The 24,210-nt window shown below is 53.1% G+C and overlaps 11 protein-coding genes across 11 annotated transcripts; 5 read left to right on the top strand and 6 right to left on the bottom strand.

Moving 5' to 3' along the window:
- Positions 1-43: 43 nt before the first annotated feature.
- N7474_003408 (polysaccharide deacetylase family protein) lies at positions 44-1,008 on the bottom strand (the record flags this gene model as incomplete). Its single annotated transcript, XM_057194823.1, has 2 exons — positions 44-893; positions 953-1,008. 2 exons carry the CDS (start codon positions 1,006-1,008, stop codon positions 44-46), a joined length of 906 nt encoding a protein of 301 aa, XP_057056178.1.
- A 2,652-nt stretch (positions 1,009-3,660) lies between these two features.
- Positions 3,661-4,707, top strand: N7474_003407 (sterol desaturase family protein; the record flags this gene model as incomplete). The annotated part of the gene is made up of 1 exon (XM_057194822.1): positions 3,661-4,707. One exon carries the CDS (start codon positions 3,661-3,663, stop codon positions 4,705-4,707), a length of 1,047 nt encoding a protein of 348 aa, XP_057056177.1.
- Positions 4,708-5,058: 351 nt separating this feature from the next.
- On the top strand, positions 5,059-6,432 carry N7474_003406 (metal-dependent hydrolase family protein; the record flags this gene model as incomplete). Its single annotated transcript, XM_057194821.1, has 1 exon — positions 5,059-6,432. One exon carries the CDS (start codon positions 5,059-5,061, stop codon positions 6,430-6,432), a length of 1,374 nt encoding a protein of 457 aa, XP_057056176.1.
- Positions 6,433-6,705: 273 nt separating this feature from the next.
- On the bottom strand, positions 6,706-8,650 carry N7474_003405 (H(+)-transporting V1 sector ATPase subunit B; the record flags this gene model as incomplete). The annotated part of the gene is made up of 8 exons (XM_057194820.1): positions 6,706-7,022; positions 7,075-7,293; positions 7,340-7,931; positions 7,984-8,145; positions 8,199-8,234; positions 8,306-8,325; positions 8,414-8,498; positions 8,552-8,650. The coding sequence occupies 8 exons, from the start codon at positions 8,648-8,650 to the stop codon at positions 6,706-6,708; spliced, it is 1,530 nt and encodes a 509-aa protein (XP_057056175.1).
- A 672-nt stretch (positions 8,651-9,322) lies between these two features.
- Positions 9,323-11,502, bottom strand: N7474_003404 (universal stress protein family domain protein; the record flags this gene model as incomplete). The annotated part of the gene is made up of 3 exons (XM_057194819.1): positions 9,323-9,494; positions 9,556-10,408; positions 10,458-11,502. 3 exons carry the CDS (start codon positions 11,500-11,502, stop codon positions 9,323-9,325), a joined length of 2,070 nt encoding a protein of 689 aa, XP_057056174.1.
- A 368-nt stretch (positions 11,503-11,870) lies between these two features.
- N7474_003403 (DnaJ domain protein) lies at positions 11,871-12,798 on the bottom strand (the record flags this gene model as incomplete). The annotated part of the gene is made up of 2 exons (XM_057194818.1): positions 11,871-12,601; positions 12,651-12,798. The coding sequence occupies 2 exons, from the start codon at positions 12,796-12,798 to the stop codon at positions 11,871-11,873; spliced, it is 879 nt and encodes a 292-aa protein (XP_057056173.1).
- A 182-nt stretch (positions 12,799-12,980) lies between these two features.
- Positions 12,981-13,635, top strand: N7474_003402 (putative DRAP deaminase; the record flags this gene model as incomplete). The annotated part of the gene is given in 2 exon segments (XM_057194817.1): positions 12,981-13,367; positions 13,387-13,635. The coding sequence occupies 2 exon segments, from the start codon at positions 12,981-12,983 to the stop codon at positions 13,633-13,635; spliced, it is 636 nt and encodes a 211-aa protein (XP_057056172.1).
- A 334-nt stretch (positions 13,636-13,969) lies between these two features.
- On the top strand, positions 13,970-14,958 carry N7474_003401 (OB-fold domain-containing protein; the record flags this gene model as incomplete). Its single annotated transcript, XM_057194816.1, has 2 exons — positions 13,970-14,102; positions 14,270-14,958. 2 exons carry the CDS (start codon positions 13,970-13,972, stop codon positions 14,956-14,958), a joined length of 822 nt encoding a protein of 273 aa, XP_057056171.1.
- Positions 14,959-15,212: 254 nt separating this feature from the next.
- On the bottom strand, positions 15,213-17,160 carry N7474_003400 (uncharacterized protein; the record flags this gene model as incomplete). Its single annotated transcript, XM_057194815.1, has 3 exons — positions 15,213-16,246; positions 16,294-16,396; positions 16,447-17,160. 3 exons carry the CDS (start codon positions 17,158-17,160, stop codon positions 15,213-15,215), a joined length of 1,851 nt encoding a protein of 616 aa, XP_057056170.1.
- A 377-nt stretch (positions 17,161-17,537) lies between these two features.
- N7474_003399 (uncharacterized protein) lies at positions 17,538-18,497 on the bottom strand (the record flags this gene model as incomplete). Its single annotated transcript, XM_057194814.1, has 6 exons — positions 17,538-17,663; positions 17,711-17,845; positions 17,893-18,030; positions 18,079-18,313; positions 18,363-18,389; positions 18,442-18,497. The coding sequence occupies 6 exons, from the start codon at positions 18,495-18,497 to the stop codon at positions 17,538-17,540; spliced, it is 717 nt and encodes a 238-aa protein (XP_057056169.1).
- A 2,949-nt stretch (positions 18,498-21,446) lies between these two features.
- On the top strand, positions 21,447-23,818 carry N7474_003398 (serine/threonine-protein kinase; the record flags this gene model as incomplete). Its single annotated transcript, XM_057194813.1, has 2 exons — positions 21,447-21,611; positions 21,674-23,818. 2 exons carry the CDS (start codon positions 21,447-21,449, stop codon positions 23,816-23,818), a joined length of 2,310 nt encoding a protein of 769 aa, XP_057056168.1.
- Between the last annotated feature and the right edge of the window lie 392 nt (positions 23,819-24,210).

Here is a 24,210-nt window from a genome sequence, read left to right as displayed (position 1 = left end):
TCTGTTTGACTAGCTATTTCATTTAGAAACTAAACACCGGAAACTAAACGCCAGCAGTCACTGAAGCTCCAGCAATCTTTCCGGATTTATACTCATCACAAATCTGCTCCAGTGTCATAAATTCGACTCCCTCATGGGTCTTGAGCCACTCAATGAACCGTTCCTGCATGAGAAGCACATTGGACCGACCGCTGACCTGCGGGTGCCCACTGATAGGGAATATGAATGTGTCATATTCGCGATAGAAGAAGCTGAATTGGTCTCGCCACTGCCTTTCTACATCCTCGGGGTTGACGAACCCAAGAGTGCCCGGGTTGCGATGCGAAAACTGCATCGGGGGCCAATCATCGATAAACCACGAAGCGGGCAGCTCAACAATCTTGGTCGGCACCTGCTCCTTCATGGGCACCATCCACTCGTCTGGATCTTTGGAGTAGTCCGTGTGAATGACTGTGTCTCCCATGTCGGCCACGTAGTAGGGCTGGCAGTCATGATGCATCATGGAGTGATCGTATTCCAAACCAAACTCCTCGAGAATGCTCATACTGCGTGGGGAGACCTCCCAGGCAGGAGCAGCCCAGCCCCGGGGGTGTTTTCCCGTGAACTCCTTGTAGACCTCGATGCTCTTCGCCATGACCTTGCGCTCCTGCGCCTCGGTTAGTTGCGAAACGTACTCGTGCGTGTATCCATGCAGCCCGATCTCATGTCCAGCATCGCGCACTTTGGCCATTTGGGTGGGGAAGGAGAGGATGCTATGCGAGGGCATGAACCAGGTCGCTTTAATGCCTTGCTGATCGAAGAACTTGAGCAGCCGGTCGGTGCCGACGTTGGCGCCGAATACACCGCGCGAAACATCACTGGCGTTTGCCTGCGAACCAGACTTTGTGTTAAGCCTTCATGAACAGTCAGAGTGTGTCAAAAGAGAACCCATCGGCTATTGTTCCGAACTTACCAATTCGCGCAGGCGTCGACGTCAATGCAATACGCAATCAGAACTCTTTTCGGCATGTTGAAAAAAATAGCCAGGTGGATGATTTGCTATAATTCGTTCACCTCAAAGTACTTCTTGTCTCCTGGGGAAATGCCCTCTCATAACTTGGAGCAGTATCCAGGCTTCTCCGACCGTCTTCGCGTTATGCCGATGCATCTCCAACATTTCCCCCACCCCGCTCAGCCAGTATTAGCCGTCGGACTATCGGTCCATTCCGTGTGGGTAGAGTCCAAATTTGGAGAAGCTAGTAATCCTGTCTCCAACTGCCAGGTTCAACCAATCTTTTGGCCATCTGAATAGGAAGAGGAGAGGGCTGACTTGCAGAAAGGTTCCAAAAGTTTCTATCTGCTATAATGGGTACTGGCACGACGCTCCTTATAGGCTTTCATTTGAAAACCGCTTTTATTGTCCTAGAAGCCTTCTTAACAAGTTATAACGTGTGACTACTAAATCTGAAAGAATAACGTAGCGAAGAAAGCGATATTGTAGATATTGGACGGGTTATTAGGTATCAACAAGGCCTCCTAGCCAGCCGAAAGAGTCATGCCCTTCGTCCCGTCACTGTACTCTCTACTACGCGGTCTATACGCAAGGATTTAAGATGTGGGAGCCGATCCGTGAGCTTCTGAATCTCACCCGGCCAAACCTTAGCGTTATCCACGAACTCGATGTTCTCAATATCTGGAAAGCGGAACTGCAATAGTCTTTCATTTAGTGATAAACCTTGCAAATATTAAGAGATAATATTAGTAACTCACAGTAATAAGCTCAAAGAGCATTTTCCATTCATCTTGTGATACAGAGTAGCTGACTGGAAGCCAATCATACTGAGGGTCGATCAACAGAGTTGCTAATCGTGGAGCGTAGAATATAGGGACCTCTACCCTGTGGGTGACGTAATTGCAATTTCCAGGCACATGAAGAAGGAGAGTCTTGAGGTTTGGAAATTTTATGCCCTCGAAGGTAGTTCTAGCTACCTGAAAAAGATGGTCTTCTTCAATCGCGAGCAAATCCGCGCGATGAATCAAGTTGGCGTAGAATTGTCGGCGCGTCGGCTGGATCTTCCCGAAAATTTCTGTGAACAAAGAGTGGCAGCAACTTTGGTCTTTCCAATGCCACCAGAGGACACGCGTGGCTTCGTAGAACCATTGTTTGTTGACTAGAGCGCAGCGAATCAGCACCCCCCTTTTGTGATGTAGTCCTCACACTCATCATCGGTTAAATTCGGATTCTCCTCTTGGGGCCTTTTGGATAGTTCAGGAACTGGCCACCACCCATCACTATCCTCAAAGATCCATTTCAAGATCCGTTCTAGGATCAGAGGAGTGGTTATGCCTTGGTGTGCAGCCGAGAACCCCTTATTTGATGGCTCGTTGGTCATATCATGAGAATGGACCAACTAGGGTCGACTAAACAAGAAATCCCGAGGTTTATGCAAAGAGTTTTTGTGGCTGTCGTGTGGACTACTCATGCATAACCTCGAAAGACGCAAAAGGTTATTAGACGAAAAAGTCGTGGATGAGGACAAAGGGGCAAGGCGGTGTGGTGTGTATACCAAAATGCTCTATTAAAAAAGCTACTTTTCTATCTTTTTCTAGTGATATAGAAGGGAAAAAAATTGTTCGAGGATTTTCTATCATCGGACATCCGCTTCAACAGTAACACTTGTGCCTTCAGACCAGACCCGCTAGCCATTTTACTCATTTGCAGCATTTGTTCAACAGCTGGTTCAAATGTAACCAGTAGCAGGTTTGTGAATTTCGTCCTAGAAGCCAACTGTCTCGGGTTAATACGCATCGTCACTACAAGGGCTACTGGCCATCGTGAATGTCTTCGCGTGAAGGAAGGCTTAAGCAAATCAAACTAGACACGGTTAGCCAGGAATCTCCAATGGCCTTGGCTCATAACACTTTGACTTCAGAATACGAATTTCTAGTGTTGTCATTGTTAATCGGGATATCTTAACAAGCCGACGGACCAATTTTTGCCCGGTGATCGTCACCGACGGGCATACATTGGATTAGCATAGATCGCAGCTATCTGGCCACATTTAATGGCGCAAACCGAGCGGCATGTCTCTACCAGGTGCTTTCAGGGTCAGCGATGGCAAGACTAAAAGAGTATTTGAGTGGGATGATTTCCCAAATATTTTCTCATAATCAGCATTTAAAGTGATAACTACACACTCCATCAATCAAAATTCCATTGCAATATGTATTTGGATGCGTGTGAAGATCGGGGAGAGCTTGGCACCGGCTGGAGCTCAATCGTGACGACCAACTGCCATCTAACTGTTACTTGAAATATGAAAGGGCAATCAAATCATGATATCGTCTCGACATTAGAATTTAGTTAATCACAACTTCGGGACACAGGCTGTAGTTTTATGCCGTAAGTCTTTCTGCCTGGAGTTCAATTGTAAATGATCGGCGAAGAGCCGACCCATTTGATCTACGCCTTAAACGGAAACCTGTGCGAGTGACCAATCAAAGCCGCTCTCGCAGTCCATACCTCGGTCTTCCTCGTGTAAACCCTGTGAAGGCCCACAAAGATATCATAAAACTCGGGTCGGTTTTCGAGCACCTCTCATCATAAAAGCTAGTTGGTGGCCTCATGTTTCCCCCAGCCTCAAATACGAGACCAAGTTGGGATCAGACAACACGCCCACCATGAGTACCAATCCGAATCCGAAAGACTCGATGAAATCCACCTGGCGCCGGTGGGACAAGAGTGAATGGAATCTATCGCACAAGATCCTCAACCTCGTCAACGCCTACCACGTCGACCTGGACAGGGAGGTTCCTGTTCACCATAAGACAGACAAGGTGCCTTATGTCTCGGACTTGTCGATGCATCGCTGGATCATCATCCATGGCGCCATTCCACTTCTCCTACACCAGCTCTACGTATATTTCACGGGGAGTAATTTCGGGCCCATCGTTGCCTACTTCTACTACTACTACGCCGCCAGGGTGTTCATGACTCGCGAGCTACGTGGGCTCCGCGAAATGGGCCACATCTATGGATTCCTGGACGGCGATCAACATGAACGGGATGGCGTGCCTGATGTAGGCGTTACCAAGGCCCTGATGTCAGTTATGTTGGGCGGTATCATCCGCCCACTCATAATTACATATCTCACCTACAACGCAAACCTGACACCTGCCTCAATGAATTGGCGATGGCTCCCAGTGGAAGTCAGCCTCTATGGCATTGTCCTCGACTTTTGGTTTTACTGGTATCATCGCATTATGCACGACGTCAACGGCCTCTGGAAATATCACCGTACACACCACCTGACAAAGCACCCCAATCCGCTTCTCTCAATCTACGCCGACTCCGAACAAGAGTTCTTCGATATCGCGGGCATCCCTCTCATGACGTACTTTACTCTGAAACTCATGGGTCTCCCGATGGGGTTCTACGAGTGGCACATCTGCAACCTTTACCTTCTCTTTTCAGAAGCGGCCGGTCACAGTGGTCTCCGTATACATGCAACGCCTCCAAACCCACTGACTTGGCTGATGAGGATTTTCAACGCCGAGCTAGTCATTGAAGATCATGATCTCCATCATCGGAAAGGGTGGAGGAAGAGCTATAACTACGGCAAACAGACGCGCATTTGGGATCGTGTGTTTGGTACATGCACTGACCGGATTGAGGGTGTGGATTCGAACGTTGATTATGACAATATGGTCATCATGCCAGTTTTCTAGGGGAACAAAGTCTGGAAGTTTGTGGTATTTGTTTCTTGAATATTTTAACTTGATGACTTTATGATAACCTTCGTCTCTGTTTCTTTTCTTCTATTGTGACTATTCGAATTCAGAGCACGTCTTCATGAGTAAGGTAAGAAAGAATAGGTTTATACTTCCCCAGATAAGATATCCCGGACATATTCCCGACCGTGGATGCACCTTGCCGATCGGATGTGCGTGCCATCTGCACCGGCCCGGGGTTCGTAGTTTGGGCTGCCCACGCGGGGTGACGCTAGATTCAATGCTTTATTTAAAGACCCATTTATCCGACAAGGGTAGATCTTCCTTCCCCTCACTAAAATATTAAAAATGCGCGTCGCTCTACCTCCTTCTCAGCAAACGCGTTCCGCCATGGAATCTTCAAAATACAAGACCAAGCCATGGAAACCAGCCCCGCCTCGTCCGTATGTATTTTGCAATGCGAACCTCGTTGACCCCGTAAGTGGACGGGTGCATTCGGGGGTCTGCGTACATGTTGCGGACGGTCTTATTCAATATGTCGGACAAGCCAAAGAGCCCGACAACAGCAACGCGGCCGTGATAGACCTAGAAGGAAAATATCTCTGTCCAGGTCTAACAGATTGTCATGTCCACCTAGCCGCCGTGCCAGGCGAAAGCGACTGGCGTGACATCCGAGAAATCGACACAGTGACCTCGACGCTGCGCCAGGGCTACGTGTGCGAGTCCATGCTGCATCGAGGCTTCACCACTGTCCGTGACTGCGGCGGCGCGACACTTTCCTTGAAAGAGTCCATCGCCGACGGATTGATCCACGGTCCCCGTCTTTTCATTGCGGGCCGGTATCTGAGCCAGACCGGGGGACATGGCGATATGCGCGGTAGCCACCAAGCAAGTGTCCCGCAATGCTGCGGCCATGCAACCGCTATGTCGGGAATCATCGCCGATGGCGTGCCGGCTTGTCTACAAGGGGCGCGCGACACGCTGCGCACAGGCTCGGATTTTATTAAGATCATGGGCAGTGGCGGCGTTGCCAGTCCGACTGATCAGGTTGAGCATGTCCAGTTCACCGACGAGGAGATCCGGGCTATCACCAGCGTCGCGCGCAATGCCAACACCTACGTGACCTGCCATGCGTACACGCCGGCATCTATTCAGCAGGCGATCCGCAATGGAGTCATGGGCATCGAGCACGGCAATCTGATTGACGAGGAGACCGCGGCGCTCATGGCAGAGAAAGGCGTTTATCTGACTCCCACCTTGGTGACGTATTCGACAATGGCCAAGTATGCCTCGGACGGATTCCTGCCACCGGAGTCGGCGAAGAAGAATGACCAGGTGCTGGAGCGGGGACTGCAGTCCCTGCGGCTGGCTGCGGATGCGGGCGTTACGATGTGCTATGGGACTGATCTGCTGGGCCATCTGGTGCAAGCACAGTCGTTGGAATTCGGGCTACGGGCTCAGGTGCTCTCGCCGTTGGAAATTTTGCGTAGTGCTACGATCAACCCGGCTCGGATGATGAGACAGGAAAGTTTTCTAGGTCAGATTAAGGAAGGGTTTGCGGCTGATCTGCTCGTGCTCAATGCAAATCCCCTGGAAGATATCAAGATTCTGGAGAAGCCTGAGACGCATATTTTGGCAGTTATGAAGGAGGGCCGGGTGTATATGAGCCGATGGTCCCAATTGATGCAGGATGTGAAACAGAAGACCGAGCTGTTGGAGTAAAGCAGTTTTACGAACGTCGATATGAGCGTTGCCCGAGAACAAAACATCTACTCTAGAGCAGTACAATTCTCTAGTTTTTGCAAGATTGATAGGTTGTATAAGGCTTACCGGAAGTCAACACGACCAAGAAAAAAGCATAGCGCAGACACGAAAAGAGATAAAAAGTATATGCAATCACAAGCAGCTAGAGACAAAGCGCGCCAAATACACGCAAACGCTCCACTCCTCGCCGCGTTGTCTTGTCTTCTACAGCCCCAAAACTTCCATTCCCACTCATGCATCAATGAGATTGGCGCTCTGCTGCGCCGACGACTGCTGCTGCTCGCCCGAGTTATCCCGGGTGTCCTTGCTGGGGAGCTTCCGAGCCGAGCGAGCATAGAACTCATCCAGCACACGCTTGGGAACACGGTTGAGCAGTTCCTTGGGGTAGATGCGGAGCAAGTTCCAGGCGATATCGAGCGACTCGAAAATGGTCCGGGATTCGTAGGGAGACTGGCTGATGAAGGTGCGCTCGAACTTGTCGAGGAATTCGAGTGACAGCTTGTCTTCGGAGGACAGGGCCTCCTCGCCGACGACGGCTTTCATGGCAGCTATTTGGGGTGTCAGGGTAACATTCAAAATGGAAATAAATAGAATACTCACCAGCGTCACGACCAATGGCGTACTTGGCATACAGCTGGTTGGACACATCGGAGTGGTCCTTGCGGGTGCGACCCTCGCCAATGGCAGATTTCATGAGACGTGATAGCGACGGCAGGACGTTGATCGGTGGGTAGACACCCTTGTTGTAGAGCTGACGGTCAATGAAGATCTGGCCCTCGGTAATATAACCTGTAAGGTCAGGGATGGGATGCGTGATATCTAGAACAATTAGCAAAAGCCATTGACAACACAGCGAATACCTCACCATCGTTAGGCATAGTCAGAATAGGAATCTGAGTGATCGATCCATTACGGCCCTGGACACGTCCTGCACGCTCATAAATGGTCGATAAATCCGTGTACATGTAACCGGGGTAACCACGACGACCGGGCACTTCTTCTCGGGCGGCGGACACCTCACGCAGAGCATCACAGTAGGCAGACAAGTCCGTCATGATGACCAGAACGTGTTTCTCAAGCTGATAGGCGTAGTACTCGGCAGTTGTCAAGGCCAGACGAGGGGTAATGATACGCTCGATGGTAGGGTCGTTGGCCAAGTTGAGGAACAGAGTGACGCGCTCCATACTACCGTTCTCTTCAAAGTCGCGGGTGAAGAATCGACTGGTTTCCATGTTAACACCCATAGCAGCGAAGACGATCGAGAAGTTATCGTCGTGTCCGTCGTGCACGTCCTTGGTTGGTCGATTGACCAGACTGGCTTGACGACAGATCTGAGCGGCGATTTCGTTGTGAGGGAGACCGGCGGCTGAGAAGATAGGGATTTTTTGTCCACGGGCAATGGAGTTCATGGTGTCGATGGCGGAGATACCGGTGGAAATCATTTCCTCGGGGTAGACCTAGGTCGGTGAGGTTAGCATTTCCCGGAGATTCACGATGAGGTGCGCATACGCGAGAGTAAGGATTGATGGGCTGGCCGTTGATATCCAGGTAGTCCTCCGCCAGCACCTTGGGGCCCTTATCGATGGCACGTCCCGAACCGTCGAAGACTCGACCCAGCATGTCCTCGGACACACCCAGCTTCAAGCTGTGGCCGGTAAACTCGACTTTAGTCTGGTCCAATGTCAGTTGTTTGCTCATATCCCACCTGGTTCTTCACGATATACCTTCTTCACATCAATCCCAGAAGTACCCTCGAATACCTAATACACCAACAGCTGCGTTAATACCTTGTGCGATTAGGGGGCGGGAAAGGATCGGTCTTGGAGCGCACCTGCACGACAGCTCTGTTTCCTATTTGAGAGGAATATCAAGTCAGAATGACATGTAATGCAAACGCAAGCAGCCGAGCAACATAGCGGCGGGTGGGGGAAAGACCTACCTCTAGCCTCCAGAACCTGACCAGACCGCTCCGTACCATCCGGAAGAGTCAGGGAGACGATTTCGTTGAAACGAGGGAATTTGACCTGATCGATGATAAGCAAGTCGTGACCTCTGTCGGGGTTGCGGGCCAGCTCACATTGTCTAGGACGACCAGCGGACCGTTGATGCCTCCGATGGTGTTGTAGCGGATGCGAGGCTTGATGGAGGTCATCCGGGGATCGACAAAGTCGGCCATGGCGGGCGAATTGGATCTCCCGAGGAAGTGAAGGCGTAGTTAACTAAACTATCGGCAGAGGGGGGCGGACGACCAGCTGTCGTCGGGATGGAGCAGCGGTGGGCGGTGTGGAAGGTCGTAGGTCACGTGATGGACTATCCCTAATCAGATGTCCGGATTGCATCTGGCACGATTTCTAGCTGCGACAGAGGTAGGAAACATAGGACATGGCAATGAAATGGCAATGAACTGCAATTCTCACCGACAAGAATATTCCTCGAAGAGAAATCTGCATGAGTGAAGACAAGTTCACTTATCTACAATCCCATTGCTTCTTAGCTTCTATACCACGCTCGGAATAATGTATATTTCTTCCAATCCACCTGACAGCGAAAAAACAATGAAAGTACAATCCGACGCATTGAATGCATACACTTCACGCCACCAGCCAGACAAGCCAAAATGCTCCCAATAAGGATAGAAATGACGAGGTATCCCCGAGAAAGCAAACCAAAGACGGCAAAAACAATCGGATTTGAGGGTATTCATACAGGAACAGGGCTGAAAAAAAGGAAAACTCAAGACAAAACAAGACAAGACTAACAAACCAATGCTCCAATCGCGCCGTTGTGCAAATGTGGCAGACTGCAGCCACCGCCCATGACCCGTGAAAATGCAAAGAAACTTAAAACATCAGTCCACTTTGGCATGGATGAGACTCTTCGGGGTCGTGAGGTTATTGGACAGGCGCACGTTGGTCTTGTTCCGGCCCTTGGAATGGTGTCGTTTGAGCTTGCGACGTGCGACCATGACAGGCACCGAGGAGTTGGAGAGCAGGTAGTTCGAGAAAGAACCGAGAAGGACACTGTTGTAGATTGTGAGATCGAGATCGAGTTTTATGATATGTCCATTGGTGTCACACTTACCCCTTCAAAGCACTCTGACCTCGAGCACCGACGATCACGAGGGTGGGCTCTAGTTCATCAACCTGATCGTTATTAGCGGGATAGATTCTGCAGTAGTGAGATCCAAAAGATCCAAAACTCACGGCTTCAGTAACCAAAAGCTTCGGGTTCTTGCAGTGGATAACCTCCACAGCAATGCGAACCTGTAGGAGAGTCTTCCGCAACAGCTTCACGCACGTGTTAGACACTTGCTCAACAGCCTTTACTCGCTCAGCCTCCGCTTTGGGAGATGCGCGCATGTCAATCGAAGCTCTCGGGGTGGATCCCGGGCCTAGACGACCCAGGATTGTGCGCGATCCGCCCGTGTTCTGGGTTGCTTCTCTCGTCTGGGAACGCACAACAGCGTTCGCATCCCGAATCGCTTTCGCGCCTTCACCGACTTGGCCCGAGGACATATTGGAGTCTTCATGCACAACGTAGAGAGCGAACATGGTATCACCATCGCGGAGAATGGTCCCAATTGTCCATTCCAGCGCGTACACGGACTCCTCGCTCAGATCTGTGGCGACTAGGTACTTGCGTTGGCGGAGGCGGCCATGATCAGCTTCCTCTTGCAGACCATTGTAATCTCCCCGGACGATCGTGCGGATAGATCGGTTAGGCACAAGATTGTCAATCGCGGACATGGAAATGCCGAGCTTCTGAGCTCGCTTGATGTCTACCATCTCGTCCTCATCATCTGAGCCGTAAGGGGTGTTGGCTGCCGATTGCGTATTCGGAGTCTGGATGTCAAAGCTGGTCTGCGGATGCACGATGGCTTTCAACGCGGATTTCCGGGGCTTCTTCTCATCAGTCGGCTTCTCGGGTGAGTTTTCTATACCCAGTCAGTAAGCTGGGTCACTCAATAACAAAGGTTTGCTTACGTTCTTCTTCAGAGACGGCAGGCGCTTTGTCGTCCTTGGTGGTTTCAAATGCGCTCTGGGTGATAGCGCTGAGGTCAGGACCTTCAGGGCCTTTCTTTTCGTCTGCTTGCAGTGATGAAGTCTGGGAAAGGGGTTCTTCGTCGCTCGAGCTTCCCTCATCCTCTTCTTCGCTGCTTTCAATCATATTTTTCTCGCGGTCAAACACATCCTTAGCCAAGCGCTCGCCGGAATCCTCCTGCTCGGAGGGTTTCACATAATCAGGCAGAACGTTGGTACGTTTGGCCAAACCCTCATCCGACTTGTTGTGTTCTTCCATGTTAATCAGCTTGCTCCGATCTGTGTTGGGTTTTGACGAGCCCACGTTGAGAAACCGGGCACCGGGAGACAGTGGGCGACCCAGACGAGAAATAGACGAGTCAGACCGGGAGTCCAGCGACGAGCCGCGTCTCGACGACTCCCGGCCCAAGTCCCGTCCACGGATGAAGCTCTTAGGCAAGAATTTTGATTCCAAGCCGAACATAACAGCAGCCATGGCACCACGGCCGTGAGCTTTATCTTTGCGTTTCTTAGGGGTCGGCGGATCCAGTGTCGGTTGGGTTGAATTTTCGTCCAGACCAACCGCATGGCCTGTCGTTGCGGGACGGTCAGGATCATTGGGCAGCTGATCCAAGGATCGCCGCGGCGCATCCTCGGTCTCGCGCCTGGAGCGCTCCGGAGAGCTTGGAGCAGACGCCATTGAGGAACTGATGCGCAGAGGTGATGAGACGAGTGGTTCGACAGTGTTCCGGAGATTCAGACGACTGGCGGAAAAGATGCTTCCACTGCCAGACGAGCTTGGGCTGGGCTGCGGGGCACCCAGCAGGCTGTGAACGGCCCGACTCAGGCCCGATCTAGGGGATTTGGGGGCCGCGAGGGGCGGATCAGGCGCGGGAGAGCGACTGGAAGGATTGGGAGGTGGTGGTTGTCGCTCTGATTTGGAAGAGGAGGAGGAAGAGGAGGAGGAAGAGGAAGAGGGAGGATGATGATGGGTGGGAGGGTATGACATCGCGTGGGCTGCCGGCTCCGGCTGGGTGGAGACCAGGTGCCAAGCACCGCGCGGAATGTGGATATAGGTTAGAAGTACAAATAGACGTACAAGTAGGAGTACAAGTAGCAGTCCGGAGTAAACAAGACTTGACCGAGAACAAGAAGGCGCGTTCGTCTCCTTGTTTACTCCTGCTGAGACAACCCTACATACTGTCTACGGTACTACTACTATATTACTTCCGGGGGAGTCCTACAACTCCTAGTCTCAAAACGCTCGATAGATGGATCATGACACAATAAAATGGTTGAGAGATTCAACCGGAAGCGGGCTGAACTGGTTTGTAGTATTATTAAAGAAGGGGCATGAAGAGACGTGGATGATGGTCATCATTTCTTCTTGGTAGACTTCTTCCGCGCACCCACCGCCGCAAATGCCTCCTCAGACGGCTCATCCGGCGGTCCACGCTTCTTCGCGTTATTCGGCGCGCCGTACTTTTCCTCCAGATGTGCCAGAAATCCCTGGCCGCGCTGCTGCTGCCGCTTGGTGATCATCGACAGCAAATCATCATCCCCAGCCGCGGGACCTTTCTTTGACGCAGCAGCCCTCTTCTTCTTCTTATTCTCCTCGACCTCTTTCGCCAGTTTCTCCGCCTCTTTGGCCTCTTTCCTTGCGCGCTTCACGCGCTGCTCTTTCCTCTTGTCGGTTTCCTGGGAGTAGCGCGGATAATCTTCCGCTTTCCCATCAGCAATGGCTTGGTCAATGATACCCCGGAAGCGAGCATCGTCATCAAGCACATTCGACAGCATGACCGAGTCATAAACGCCATCCATATCGCCCTCGTGCGCGTCGTAGGCCGCCAAAATATCTTTCGTCTCCTCGTCCGAGCCCTTGTATTTCTTCCGAAAATCGTCGATCGCGCGCGTGTCCAGCATCGCGGACAGCTGCTCGCGGTAGAAATCCATCCAGTCGAAGTCGCCATCTTCGCCGAAGACCTCGTCCGTGCTGCCGGTGCGGTCGTACACTTTGCGTCGACGCTCGTCTGAGAGGACGCTGTAGGCGAGCGCGATTTGTTGGAATTTGGCGTGTGCTGCGTCGCGGGTGTTTTCGCTGGCCTTGTCTTTTTGAGAAGTTAGTTGGTGTTTGGAGAGAGTGTGCTTTGTTCGTACCGGGGTGGTGTTTGAGGGCGTTCTTTTTGTAGGCGGTCTTGATGGCCTCGGGGGTGGCGGTGGATTCCAAGCCCAGGATTTTGTAGAGATCTTCCTCTGCCTCGGGCATTTGCCCGTCCGAGCCATGTTGTGGCTTTGCGTTCGTCATTGTGGTGGTTGAGAGCAGAAGTTGTCAGTGTCAAGTTACGCGCATTCTGCTTCGACGCGGCGCGCATTCCGTCATCGCTCCCCACCTTAGTTAACTAGTCCACCTTGACTATAGCTCTGACTACCTTTTCTCCCTCTCCCTCTCTCTTCTCTTCCTCAACAACACTTCCAAAATATCCCACCATGCCATCCCCCCATGTCCCCTACATCCGGCAATGCCTCACCCTAGCCGAACAGTCGCCTCCACGCCCGACGAACTTCCGCGTCGGCGCCATCCTCATCTCCCGCAAAGACGACGACCCCTCCATGTCCGACGACCGGATCCTATCAACCGGCTACACAATGGAACTAGCCGGTAACACACACGCCGAACAATGCTGTTTCGCCAACTACGCATCCGTGCACAGCGTCCCCGACGAGGAAGTCGCCTCAGTGCTCCCCGCCGAGCCGGGCCGGACGCTAGTGATGTACGTGACGATGGAGCCGTGCGGGAAACGGCTGTCTGGGAATGCGCCGTGCGTGCAGCGCATTATCAACACCCGCACGGGGGGTCGGCCGGGAATTCAGAAGGTCTTTTTTGGGGGTCAAGGAGCCTGGCACGTTTGTGGGTCAGTCGGAGGGGTGTCAACTGTTGACGGAGGCTGGGATCGAGTGGGAGCATATCTCCGGTTTGGAGAAGCAGATCTTGACGGTTGCGGTGGCGGGACATGAGAATCCGGAGGAGGAGATTAGGGCTGCGTTGGGGGATCCGGATGCTAGTGAGGGGACGAAGAGCAAAGAGGACCAGCCAAGGAATCCGAAGAAGAGGATGATGGAGGGGGAGACGATGATTTATTAGAAATAGTCTGTTGGTTCTAGCTGTGGTGAAACGATCTATATGCAACGAGCGGTTGAGAGCTGGCCTCAGACCTAAGCCTTCGCAACACTGCCAGCCAGATAGCTAACGAATAAAATAAAAGCAATCAATGATCACTCAATGACTTGAATTAACTACGGCAACTATTGTCCTGTCCTCACTTCCTTGTCCATCGACTGTTCCGGTTGATATACATGGACCCCCCACGTGACGCGGTCCCTTCTTCCTTTTCAGCCCACTTCGTCCATAACCACAACACAACACACCGCGCCCCTCCAAACAGTATACCACGGAAGAACAGCAAGAAAATGACCCCATGGCGACACTCAACAATGCGGGCCTGGTCTTCTACCCCGCATTCTGCTTCAAGGCCTCGCCAACCCACTTCGCCTGGGTGAAGATGGCAGCTGTCGACGTGCATCGATTAAGGAGACAGCGCGGGTTCGAGGGTGAGTTCTAATACCTTATTTTTTAAATGAGTTGGATTGCATATTCTTGTCTGTTGCATCTTTGTATACATCTGTGCTTTTTTGGCGATGATTTCTGTCATATCATTGGCCTGAACACATGACTCTTTTACTTCTCCATTGTTGAATATCTAAACATAATTCCCCAGGTCAAAATATCTTCTTTTACCATAACCACCCCATCCGCTTCGTCAGCCTCGTCGGGCTCATCGTCGCCCGCACGGAGATTACGCGGCGCACGATCCTGACGTTGGACGACAGCAGCGGGGCCACCATCGACGTCGCCATTTTGCACGCAGATCCCAAAAAGAGTAGCGCTACCGATGCGGCAGCACAGACAGTTGCAAAAGCAGGAGCCACAGAAGCACAAACAGCTTCCTCTACAGCAGAAGACCCACCCACTGTAACAACAACGCATATCTCTGCAACAGAACGTACAGAGCTAGACATCACAACCCTCGTCCCTGGCACAAGCGTCCGAATCAAAGGGACGCTCTCGCAATTCCGATCACGGATGCAACTCAACCTAGAGCGGTACGAGCTAATCCACGACACGAACTCGGAGATGGAATTCCTGGACTCGCGGTTACGGTTCCTCGTCGAAGTCCTCTCCAAGCCGTGGGTCCTGCTCGATTCCGAGATTGAAGATTTACGCATCGAAGCGGAACGCGATGGGATGAAGATCGGGGAGGAGAAACGCCGTGCCGAGAAGCGTGCTAGGAAGCGCAAAGAGCGCGAGGAGAGAGATCAGAGGCTTATTGCGAGACGGTATGAGAAGGAGGAGAGGAGGAGGGAGCAAGAGGCTGGTGTGCTGAGGGCTAGGGGGGAAAGGCTATGAGGGAGATGAGGCAGCAGAGGGATGGAAGCCTTTTGAAATGAATCCTGTGTTTATATCATATCACATCATGAACGCATTAAATTTTGTGCTTATTCTGAATGGAAAGAAAAAGGAAGAAGAAAACCTCCCCATTATTATAAGCATAACGTCAAGGAAAAAGGAACCAAGCGCCAAAGAAAGGATATCACCATGCACGCAACAGAGCACAAAACGCCAAGCAGATACGCAGTGCTCGCAATGCCCAAAAGAAAATGTTAACGATAATATCTCTCATGAACCGGGCCGCCGCCTTGCCCACCGAGCATACCGCGATAGTATTCGTCTTCGCCAGCACGACTTCCACGGTGCGAGGACAAATGATCTCGGGAATGAGCCCCCGAGTCAAAAGGGAGGGTCGACGACGGGGATTCCGAGTAGAGGTCGCCTCCCGCGGAGACGCCGGCGTAGCGGGGGATATGACCATCCCGGCCGAGGAGGTCACCCTCCGAGCGACGATACTCGCTGGGATGATTGACACTGCGAGAAGAACTACGGGAGCGGCCGTGGTGTGCTGGGATCCGGTGTGCGGAGGGAGGTTGGGTTTGGACGGAGCCCGAGCGCGCGTAGAGCGGATCTCGGTCTCGGTCGTACAGCTCGGATCGGCCTATCGTGTCTGGGCGAGAGGTCGTCGAGAAGGAACCCGTGGAGTTGCGCGGGGATTGGAAATCGTCGTAGACTTTTCCGCTACCCGGCTGGACGCTATAGGGTTTTCGTTCGCGTTCGATTGGGGCCGGGGAGATGGTTTCGTCTTCGTCGTCGAGGACGGCGGAGGATGACGATGCGGAGGGCGGGGGGCGGCCTCGTTCGTATGATGGCATTCGTTCCATGGAGGGTGCAGACGCTGGGGTTGGGGTGGGGGATGACTTCGAGGCAGCCTTGGACCGTTCTTCTTCCGTGATATGAGGCAGGTCGACGCCGCAGTGCTTAATGATGTATTCCTCGGTCTCTTCTCGGAGGTCCAAATTACCCACCTTGGGGAAGAGCTGGCGGGGGATTTCCTTGGGGAAGCGTTCTTTCTTGTCGTCCGGGTTGTTGATGGGCATGTTCAGCACAGCCTTTTGGAGGCGCTCGTACTCGCGATCTGGGTTGGCTAGGATCATGAGAGTAAGCCATTTCTCGAATCCCCTTGGTGTGAGGCCTGGGATGTCGGGTCGTTCGTTGAATTTGTTTGGCGCCTGTACCAAACAGTGCTCTGCTTGGACCACACGAAACAGTCGGGAGATGGAGGATGTGCGGTCATCAAAAATGTCTGAATTCCGTTAGAATTTTCCTTGACTGGACAGTTGGTCGACATACCCTGCCACGGATAAGTATCCCACGAAACATGAGTGTCTTTGTAGAACTTCTGCAACTTGTCCGGGACAACGACAAGAGTATTTCCGGGTGGATAGTCCTCGATCTGTACCAAGTTAGCCAAAATTCTTCAATGAAGGGAGAAAACCCACGCACCAAATGCATAGCAATTCCCCTCAAAAACTGCCCCAATCTCTTCGTCGGCTTCCCATCCTCAAACAATTTCCCCCAGATTTTCTCAAGTGTAGTCATTTCGATGGCAGTCGCGTCCCTGTCGGGCGGTTTCGGGCGATAATCCGTCTTCGCGCTACGCGCACTGCCCTGGCTGGAAAGCGAGTTGCGTCGATCTGCTAAAGGGTCGGGCGACTGCTTAGGACTGGGACGGACGTCGCTCGCATACCCCGATGGTGGTGGGTAGGGATTGTACTGTGTGTCAGCATGGCTATGGTGAACTGACGGTGAAGCCATCGAATGAGGCGAATCTGGCTGTGTACGTAGCGAACTTGGCTCTGCTGACGGCCATGTCGGTGGTGGTGGTGGTGGTGGCTGCTGCTGCTGTGGCGGCGGCGGTTGGGACTGCGATCGAGAAGGGGATGGTTGGAAGTTTTCCAGGCCGGTGGCTTTCAGTTGCTGGATCACTGTCGCCGTGATCTGAGTCAGGACCTCAGGGGACAGGTAGGATGAGGTGTCGGCCTGGTGAACAGCGGAGCTGACGGCCTCATTGATGCTGCCGGGATGCGGCGCTGCGGGCGGCGGCACCTGGGGATGGGGCATGTCGATTTGATCGGGCGCATACTGCGAGGGATATGGAGGAGCGGGTGGATGCTGGTGGTGGTCCTGGTATGGATCGGGAGGCTCATCGTATGCCATGACTTGGGACACGATGAGACTGAAGGGAAGGAAGTTGGTCCAAACAAGAAAAGTAGAAACGAAAGAAGAAGAGGGGCTGTGGGGTCAAGTCGATCAAACAACCTTGCAACAGGACGTCACTCGGTGGCACCCCGATTCATCATCTTGTCTGGGATCAACGTTTTCCCAAGTGTATGTCATGTCTCTCAGTGGCTCCCGCCAAAGATAGCAATCTATATTATCTGGTTCCGGTGGAGCCAACGGGCACCACCGATGTCATACCCATGGATCCTCTGTTATTGTTGTCCCGGACGAAAATAGAATTTGCATTTACTATGCTAATGAGAAGAGCCGAAGAAAAGTCGGCGTGAAAAGAGAAAAGAAGAGAAAGGACCGTTTCAAAGGTAGTCAAACGCCTTCATCGAAGTTTCCAGCGCATCACCCATATCCTCCTCCATGCCGTGGCAATCAGACCACTCCGGCTCGGCGACGGGGGCGCGCTCCTCCTTGGGCGGTTTGTAGGCCTATGCCAGAGTGAGTATCTTGCCAGGACCAAAACTGTGAGCCTCACCTTGATCCGCGCAAACCCTGACTTGCTGGCGTGGCTCTCCGATCGCTCCGAATAGGTCGTACCCGTCTCGGTGGTCTGGACGCTGCGGTTGCTGCCCTGCAGCACGAGGGCCATGGACTTGTTGTCATCATAGTCCTATGTCTTGATTAGCCTGGGTAGATGATCGGAAAGTCGCCGCGTACAGTGCTCTCTTCAAGCAGATTCTGAGTCCTGGAGTGCGTGTCGTCGGTGGCACTGTCACGCTGGGGCGCAGAATCGATGGCAGCTTCGAGGGTCTCAACCTCGTCAGCGTGGCTGAAGCTCATGCAACGGAAGCAGATCTAACCCAGGATTAGCAAGCTGAGAGATATGGTTTTCAAGCAACATACTGGGTGTTCGCGCATCCGCTGGTTCCGGGAGAAGTCGTCGATGCCCTGAAAACGACCACAGAGGTGGCACTTGCGCTCGCAAATCACAGAACTGGCGCAGGGGGTACACTTGGCAATGTCCTGCTGCTTCAAGAACTGGTAGCCCTTGGCCGCGACGGCGTTGCGCAGGGCGATGAGTTGACTCTTCGAAAAGGTTTCCTGCGGGCAGGGCTGTTTGCAAATCGTGCACATGAGCCTTATGATAGTGAGCATGAAGGAGACCGATATGGTGGAGGAGAACTTACTCGGGAGGCAGCTCGATGGCTTCCACCCTGTGGATGTCTGGGTCAGAATGATTGGGTCCATGAGAAATGAGTGACTTACTCGCGCTGCAGCGAGGCACTCCAGCCGCCCGAATACGGCGTGTACTTTCGGGGCATCTTATTTTGATAGTTGAGCAAAGGGTAGATGGTTCTGTCAGAAGATATCGGTCGTCGAGAGGAAGAAAGCGAGAGGGGAGAGGATGGGTCTTTCGGGAGAGGCGGGTGGGAAGGAAGAGGAAGGACAGAGAGAAGAGAGGAGATATGAATGAAGTGGTTGAGTTGAGACAAACAATAGAGAGATCGAGTTGGGTGTGTCTTCCTGCGAGGTGCTTGTCAATGGCAGTGGCCAGGCATATAGTACACTGGCACTTGCCCAACACACGCTATAGAGCACCTCTGTGAATATGGCCTTGTACATAGTAGAAGGCTCGCAATAGCAATACTGGATGTTCAGATTAGCCATGTTCTATACAATCTGAATAAAGAAGAGCCTTGAGTGCATGTTGGTATTGAAAAGCCTGCCAGGCAGTTGGTCTTATAGAAACTAGATATATATCCACGGACCACGCCTGCCCGGTTTGACCTGCATTCGATACACTTTGGTGACAGCCAAATATATACCACTAGGTATTATAGCATGCTCATTCTGAGAGTACTCAGTCTTAAAATATTTGATCTCAGATGGTAAGGGTTGGTTGCAATTGGCGTAGTACTCGACTCCGGTAGAGCTAGCATTGTTGAAAGCGCACCCTCTGCCAGTCCAAGAGAAACACAAAGACAAAACAGTCCACAGACCCAACTGACAGCATACGCACTTGCAATCTCTTCCATAGTTTGTCTCTAACAGCCACACCTCCAAGTAGATGATGGCGCGGGACGGTCCATTTCCGAAGCAACCAGAAATTTACGGAGCCCAGCGCCGCGTCACCAAAGGGAAATTCTCCGAAACTGACCTTCCGGATTGACAAAAGCTTGGAGACGGTTACTGCAGTGACCACCCATCCCTTCATCCCTCGTCCGGTCCGCCGGAAACTATCTGATCTACCCGAACCATTCCCAGGGGGGCGGGCGCACGAGGCCAACATTTAGGCTCCTTCTGGATTTACATAAAAAAGGGGCGTGTACTCGGCGTTTGGTGTGGGCCTATTGCCCACGGTCTAAGTTAGTCCGCATGGAGTTATGGAGTTATGGAGTCGCTCCAATTGCCCAGTGGTCCATGTATGGACGCTGGCATCCTGACAGGGGCAACTAGTAGCGGGACGGACCACCCTCGAGCCATCACGTTAGCAAGTGGAGAGAGAGAACAAAGAAACGGACGGGAGAGTCACGGCGGGAACAAAGACGATCAGACCAGCTCGTGCGTTCCCAAGGTGGTCTCGGCGCAGGGTAAGGTTAATGATCCCAGATTGGACCGCGTTGGCCGCGGAAGCCCTTCTCGAAAGCCGAAGGAACACGACGGCGCCTCCCGGGGCTCCGGCAACGGTCTCTTAATTAATTAAATAGTGCCGTGGCCAGTAGTGAGTGGGTTTAGCGATCAGCGCTCTGTTTTGCCCCCTGGACCTTTGTCCACACGGTTGTCCACTCTTCTTCCTTTCGGGGGACGGCGGAACTCCACCGCGTTGGGAGAGAGTGGAGTGTAGAGTCCAGCCAGCGGGATGGCGCTTGCCCGATTCAAGGTTAGCGGTATTGATCCCGAGTCAATACTCAACGCGTCCATCTTGGGGAACGCTCGATACGTACACGCGGTGTTCTGATCATTTCCTTCGCCCCGTTTCGCGCTGTTCCTGGTGCCCAAGGACCCGTCTGGCTGGGTTTGGGCTAACTGTAGTGGGGAGTGGTGGCTGGACTCTTGCTTTTTCCGAGTAGGTTCCCGGCCCACGGTGGTGTTCTCAGTCGGTACGGTCGTGGCGTGGGTGTCCACAGCCACCAGACCGTGAGGTCTGCCTGGGTAGGCCGTAGAAAGAATCATCCATCGAGGGCTTTGAAGTAGATGGATCCTGAGGCTGCGAGGGCATTACGTCGGTCGGACAGGAGAGTGTAGCATCTGCACTCACGAGGCTAGCTAGGCTGGGCAAGATCCTTGCGGGCCAAACGGTCGCCCCAGGGTTCGTCGGGTCGGTCTGACGTTTTGCACCTCTGTATTTACCAGGTCCGTAAGTTACACCTATTGTTTTATTAATCTTCGCACTGGTATTTCTGATCGTTCTCAAAAATGGGGGTTGGCTCATGCATCAGATGCAAGTCCCAGCCACTCGGATCCATCTTGGGATACGAACGCATCTATCATTTCGACCGGGTGATTTGTTAGATGGGAGCGTCTTCTGTAGCACAATGACCGCCCGCTGGGAGGGATGGTCCTTGCACCGATTGACCGATCCAAAGTGGTCTGGTTCGGCCAGCAAAGACGCGGCGGGCCCTAACTGTGCCCTGGCCACCCGGTGCTGCCCAACTCGAACCACACACACCACTGAGGCATTATTTGGGGTCTCCCATCAGTAGGAAATAACGATCAATGGCATCGGCCCAGAATCATCTTCTTTCGTCCCTGACAACCGCTCGACCCAAACAAAGGGGCTACCAGACTCGGGGATCCATTGGATGGCGCGGGTGAACCCGTCGACAGGTACGATCTGCGTAAATTACCAGTCTCCACAAGATTCGAAGCTGTCAGCGCGGGTCAGGGGCTTGCCTTCCTCTTCTCGATCAACGAACGAAGAATACATGACCTGCCTCTCCCTCCCCCCCCTCCTCTGCGATTTCTCCCTCCTACCCTATCCCATCTTCCCTCTTCCCCCCGAGACTCTCCCAACTACTTCGTCACTCTTTAACAAATGGGCGCAGTCTCCTTATTCCCGACTCCCCAGAGAATGAGCACCGTTGCCAATTATTAATACATACACTCCTGGGAACCCCCAAAAGCGTGAGAGCCTATACATCTGTTCTCGTCACGGGATCTGCGCGCATAGACTGACTGCAGACCAGCCTCCCTTTTCTCTCCCTCGCTCCCCCTCCCTTACTACAACTCATACACGCTCTTCGATCTGCTGGCAGACCGCAAAACACACAATGACCGTCACATACGAGTCGCCCGCCCGGGGCGCTCAGGCCTCAATGGCCACTCTCGAAGACCGCTTCGAGGTGATCAAGGAGGTTGGTGATGGCAGTTTCGGTAGCGTGGCCGTCGCACGTGTGCGCACTGCAGGCGCTCATATCGCGCGGAGAGGCACGATGGTAAGTGACACGATGTTGGGAGTGCGTGTGGAGCGAACTGGCTACTGACCCGCTGTCGGTAGGTCGCGATCAAAACAATGAAGAAGACATTCGACTCGCTGTCGCCATGCCTCGAACTCCGAGAAGTCATCTTCTTGCGCACATTACCCGTGCACGCTCACCTGGTGCCTGCCCTCGATATCTTCCTCGACCCGCTTTCGCGCAAACTGCACATCTGCATGGAGTACATGGACGGCAACCTGTACCAGTTGATGAAGGCCCGCGACCACAAGTACTTCGAAGGCAAGCATGTCAAGAGCATCCTGTACCAGATCCTGTCGGGATTGGACCACATCCACGCACACCACTTCTTTCACCGTGACATCAAGCCCGAAAATATCCTCGTGTCCACTTCCGCTCCAAACGACTCGGCTTTTAGCCGCTACTCCAACCTTGTTACTCCTCCTTCCACTCCTCCGACCTACTCTGTGAAGATTGCCGACTTCGGTCTTGCTCGCGAAACTCACTCCAGACAGCCCTACACCACCTACGTGTCGACACGCTGGTACCGAGCACCTGAAGTTCTTCTGCGCGCTGGGGAGTACTCGGCTCCAGTGGATATGTGGGCCATTGGTGCCATGGCGGTCGAGATCGCTACCCTCAAACCTCTTTTCCCTGGCGGCAACGAGGTAGACCAGGTCTGGCGCATCTGTGAGATCATGGGCAGCCCCGGGAATTGGTATAGCAAGTCCGGCGCGAAGGTTGGTGGCGGTGAATGGCGTGAGGGTTCGCGCCTGGCCAACAAGCTCGGCTTTACGTTCCCCAAGATGGCCCCTCATCCCATGGAGAGCGTGCTCCAAGCGCCTCAGTGGCCGACCGCCCTCAGCGAATTCGTTACGTGGTGTCTCATGTGGGACCCAAAGGTACGGCCAACTTCTACCCAGGCATTGAACCACGAGTACTTTGCCGATGCTGTCGACCCGCTGCGCCCCAAGTCGTCTACTTCCTCGCGGTTGCTGGGCCGGAAGCAGTCCGACAAGGTCTTGAAGTCCCCGGCGCGGGACCCCTGCGATTCTCCCACGCTCTCGTCGAAGCCGTCGTGGTTCCGGAGATCCTTGATTGGCCGCTCGGATAGCCCTGCACCGACCATCGAGAACGACAGTCCGTCTCGGCCGCCTGCAGTGTCGTACAATACCGTGCCTGACCTGCAACCCGTAAAGGCCCGGCCACCAAACAACAAGCGAGCCACGTGGACCAACGGTGCCCCGATGCCCATCCTGCCTTCTATCCGGCCGGTGTCTCCTCTGTCCAACGCCGTCACGGCGCAGGCCACCCACTCGACGGTGGCTCAGACCAAGGCATCAAAATCGACAGAACAAGATGTCGGCAAGAGCAAAAAGATTGGTCGTCAACTGTCGGTCAACTCCAATGGCAACCATTATGCAGATATCCACCGCCAGGAGGCCGAGAGGATGCTGATCGGCTCGGGCAACGCCTCGAACACCAAGGAAAGCTTCTTTTCCCATCTGCGCAAGCGCGCGCGCCGGTTATCAGGTCGCAATCAGGTCACCGCTGTTCCTGACGACGTCGAAGCCAATGCAGGCTGTATCCCGTGGTCGAACCGCTCATCCATGGCATTGGACGGAGCCAACCCCGGTGACGCCAAGTCATCCGACCTCAGCGAGCTGGATAAGGCTCTTCAGAGCGTGAAGTACTCTCTGGACTCGTCCTCTCTCGGCAATGTCCCAGTGCAATTGAACTCTGGCGTGGAGGGCACCCCCATCAAGCGCCAATCAATGCCTCAGACTACCAGCGCTACGGGCGGCCCGATCTCAAGCCGGACCCGCCGGGCTCTGCAGATGTCGACGCACCCGGTTCACCGCTATGAGACCCCCGAAGAAGAAGATGAGCTTCTTGACGAGGTGCTGCACTCGGCCAGCAAGGCAGCCAGGCGTCTGGCACAGACCCAGTCCCTAGCCGTCGACCCGACCACTGCGCACCAGTATGAAAAGAACCGTCCACTCCCAAGCCCATACCCTACTCCTTCGCCGACGGCCAAGGATAGCTCGCCCTCGTTCGACACCAACACGTCTACACCGTCCAAGTCTACCAGCAAGATGGACTCGATATCAAGCCGCCAATGGCCCACTCCTCCCTATGAGGAGACGGAGTGGACCAAAAAGGCTCCCACTTCGCACTATTTCACTCCGGAATCCAACTTCATCTAAGCAGAAACCACCATTCTCTATCACCCTTGCCACACCAACCAGAGACAAAAACAATCTGGCGAAATTGCACAAAAAACGAATTCTTGATCCGCGTTCTTGGCGTATGGATTTCAGTCTTTTCTCTCTCACCAAGGTCTTCTGGTGTTTTTATATCCGTGGGGCATGGGTTTTCATTCGGTTTTTTCCTCCACTTCTTCATACCCATTTACGGTTTTTTTCCTCCCTTTTATAGACTTATTTTGCCCGGATTTACCTGGAGTCGTTTTCCCGCCCGTGATCTGCGTTTGACACATACCCATTTCTTTTTCTTTCTTTCACCATTGATACCACAGCGCCAGCCGCACTATACATCACCGTTTCCTTTTTCTGTCACCTCTCCCATACACACAAGC

This window comes from Penicillium riverlandense, assembly GCF_028828495.1.
Source record: "Penicillium riverlandense strain IBT 135883 chromosome Unknown utg000002l_segment0_segment0, whole genome shotgun sequence".
Lineage (NCBI taxonomy): Eukaryota > Fungi > Ascomycota > Eurotiomycetes > Eurotiales > Aspergillaceae > Penicillium > Penicillium riverlandense.
Note: the sequence above shows the minus strand (reverse complement) of the source record. Positions and strands in the feature narration are given on the sequence as shown.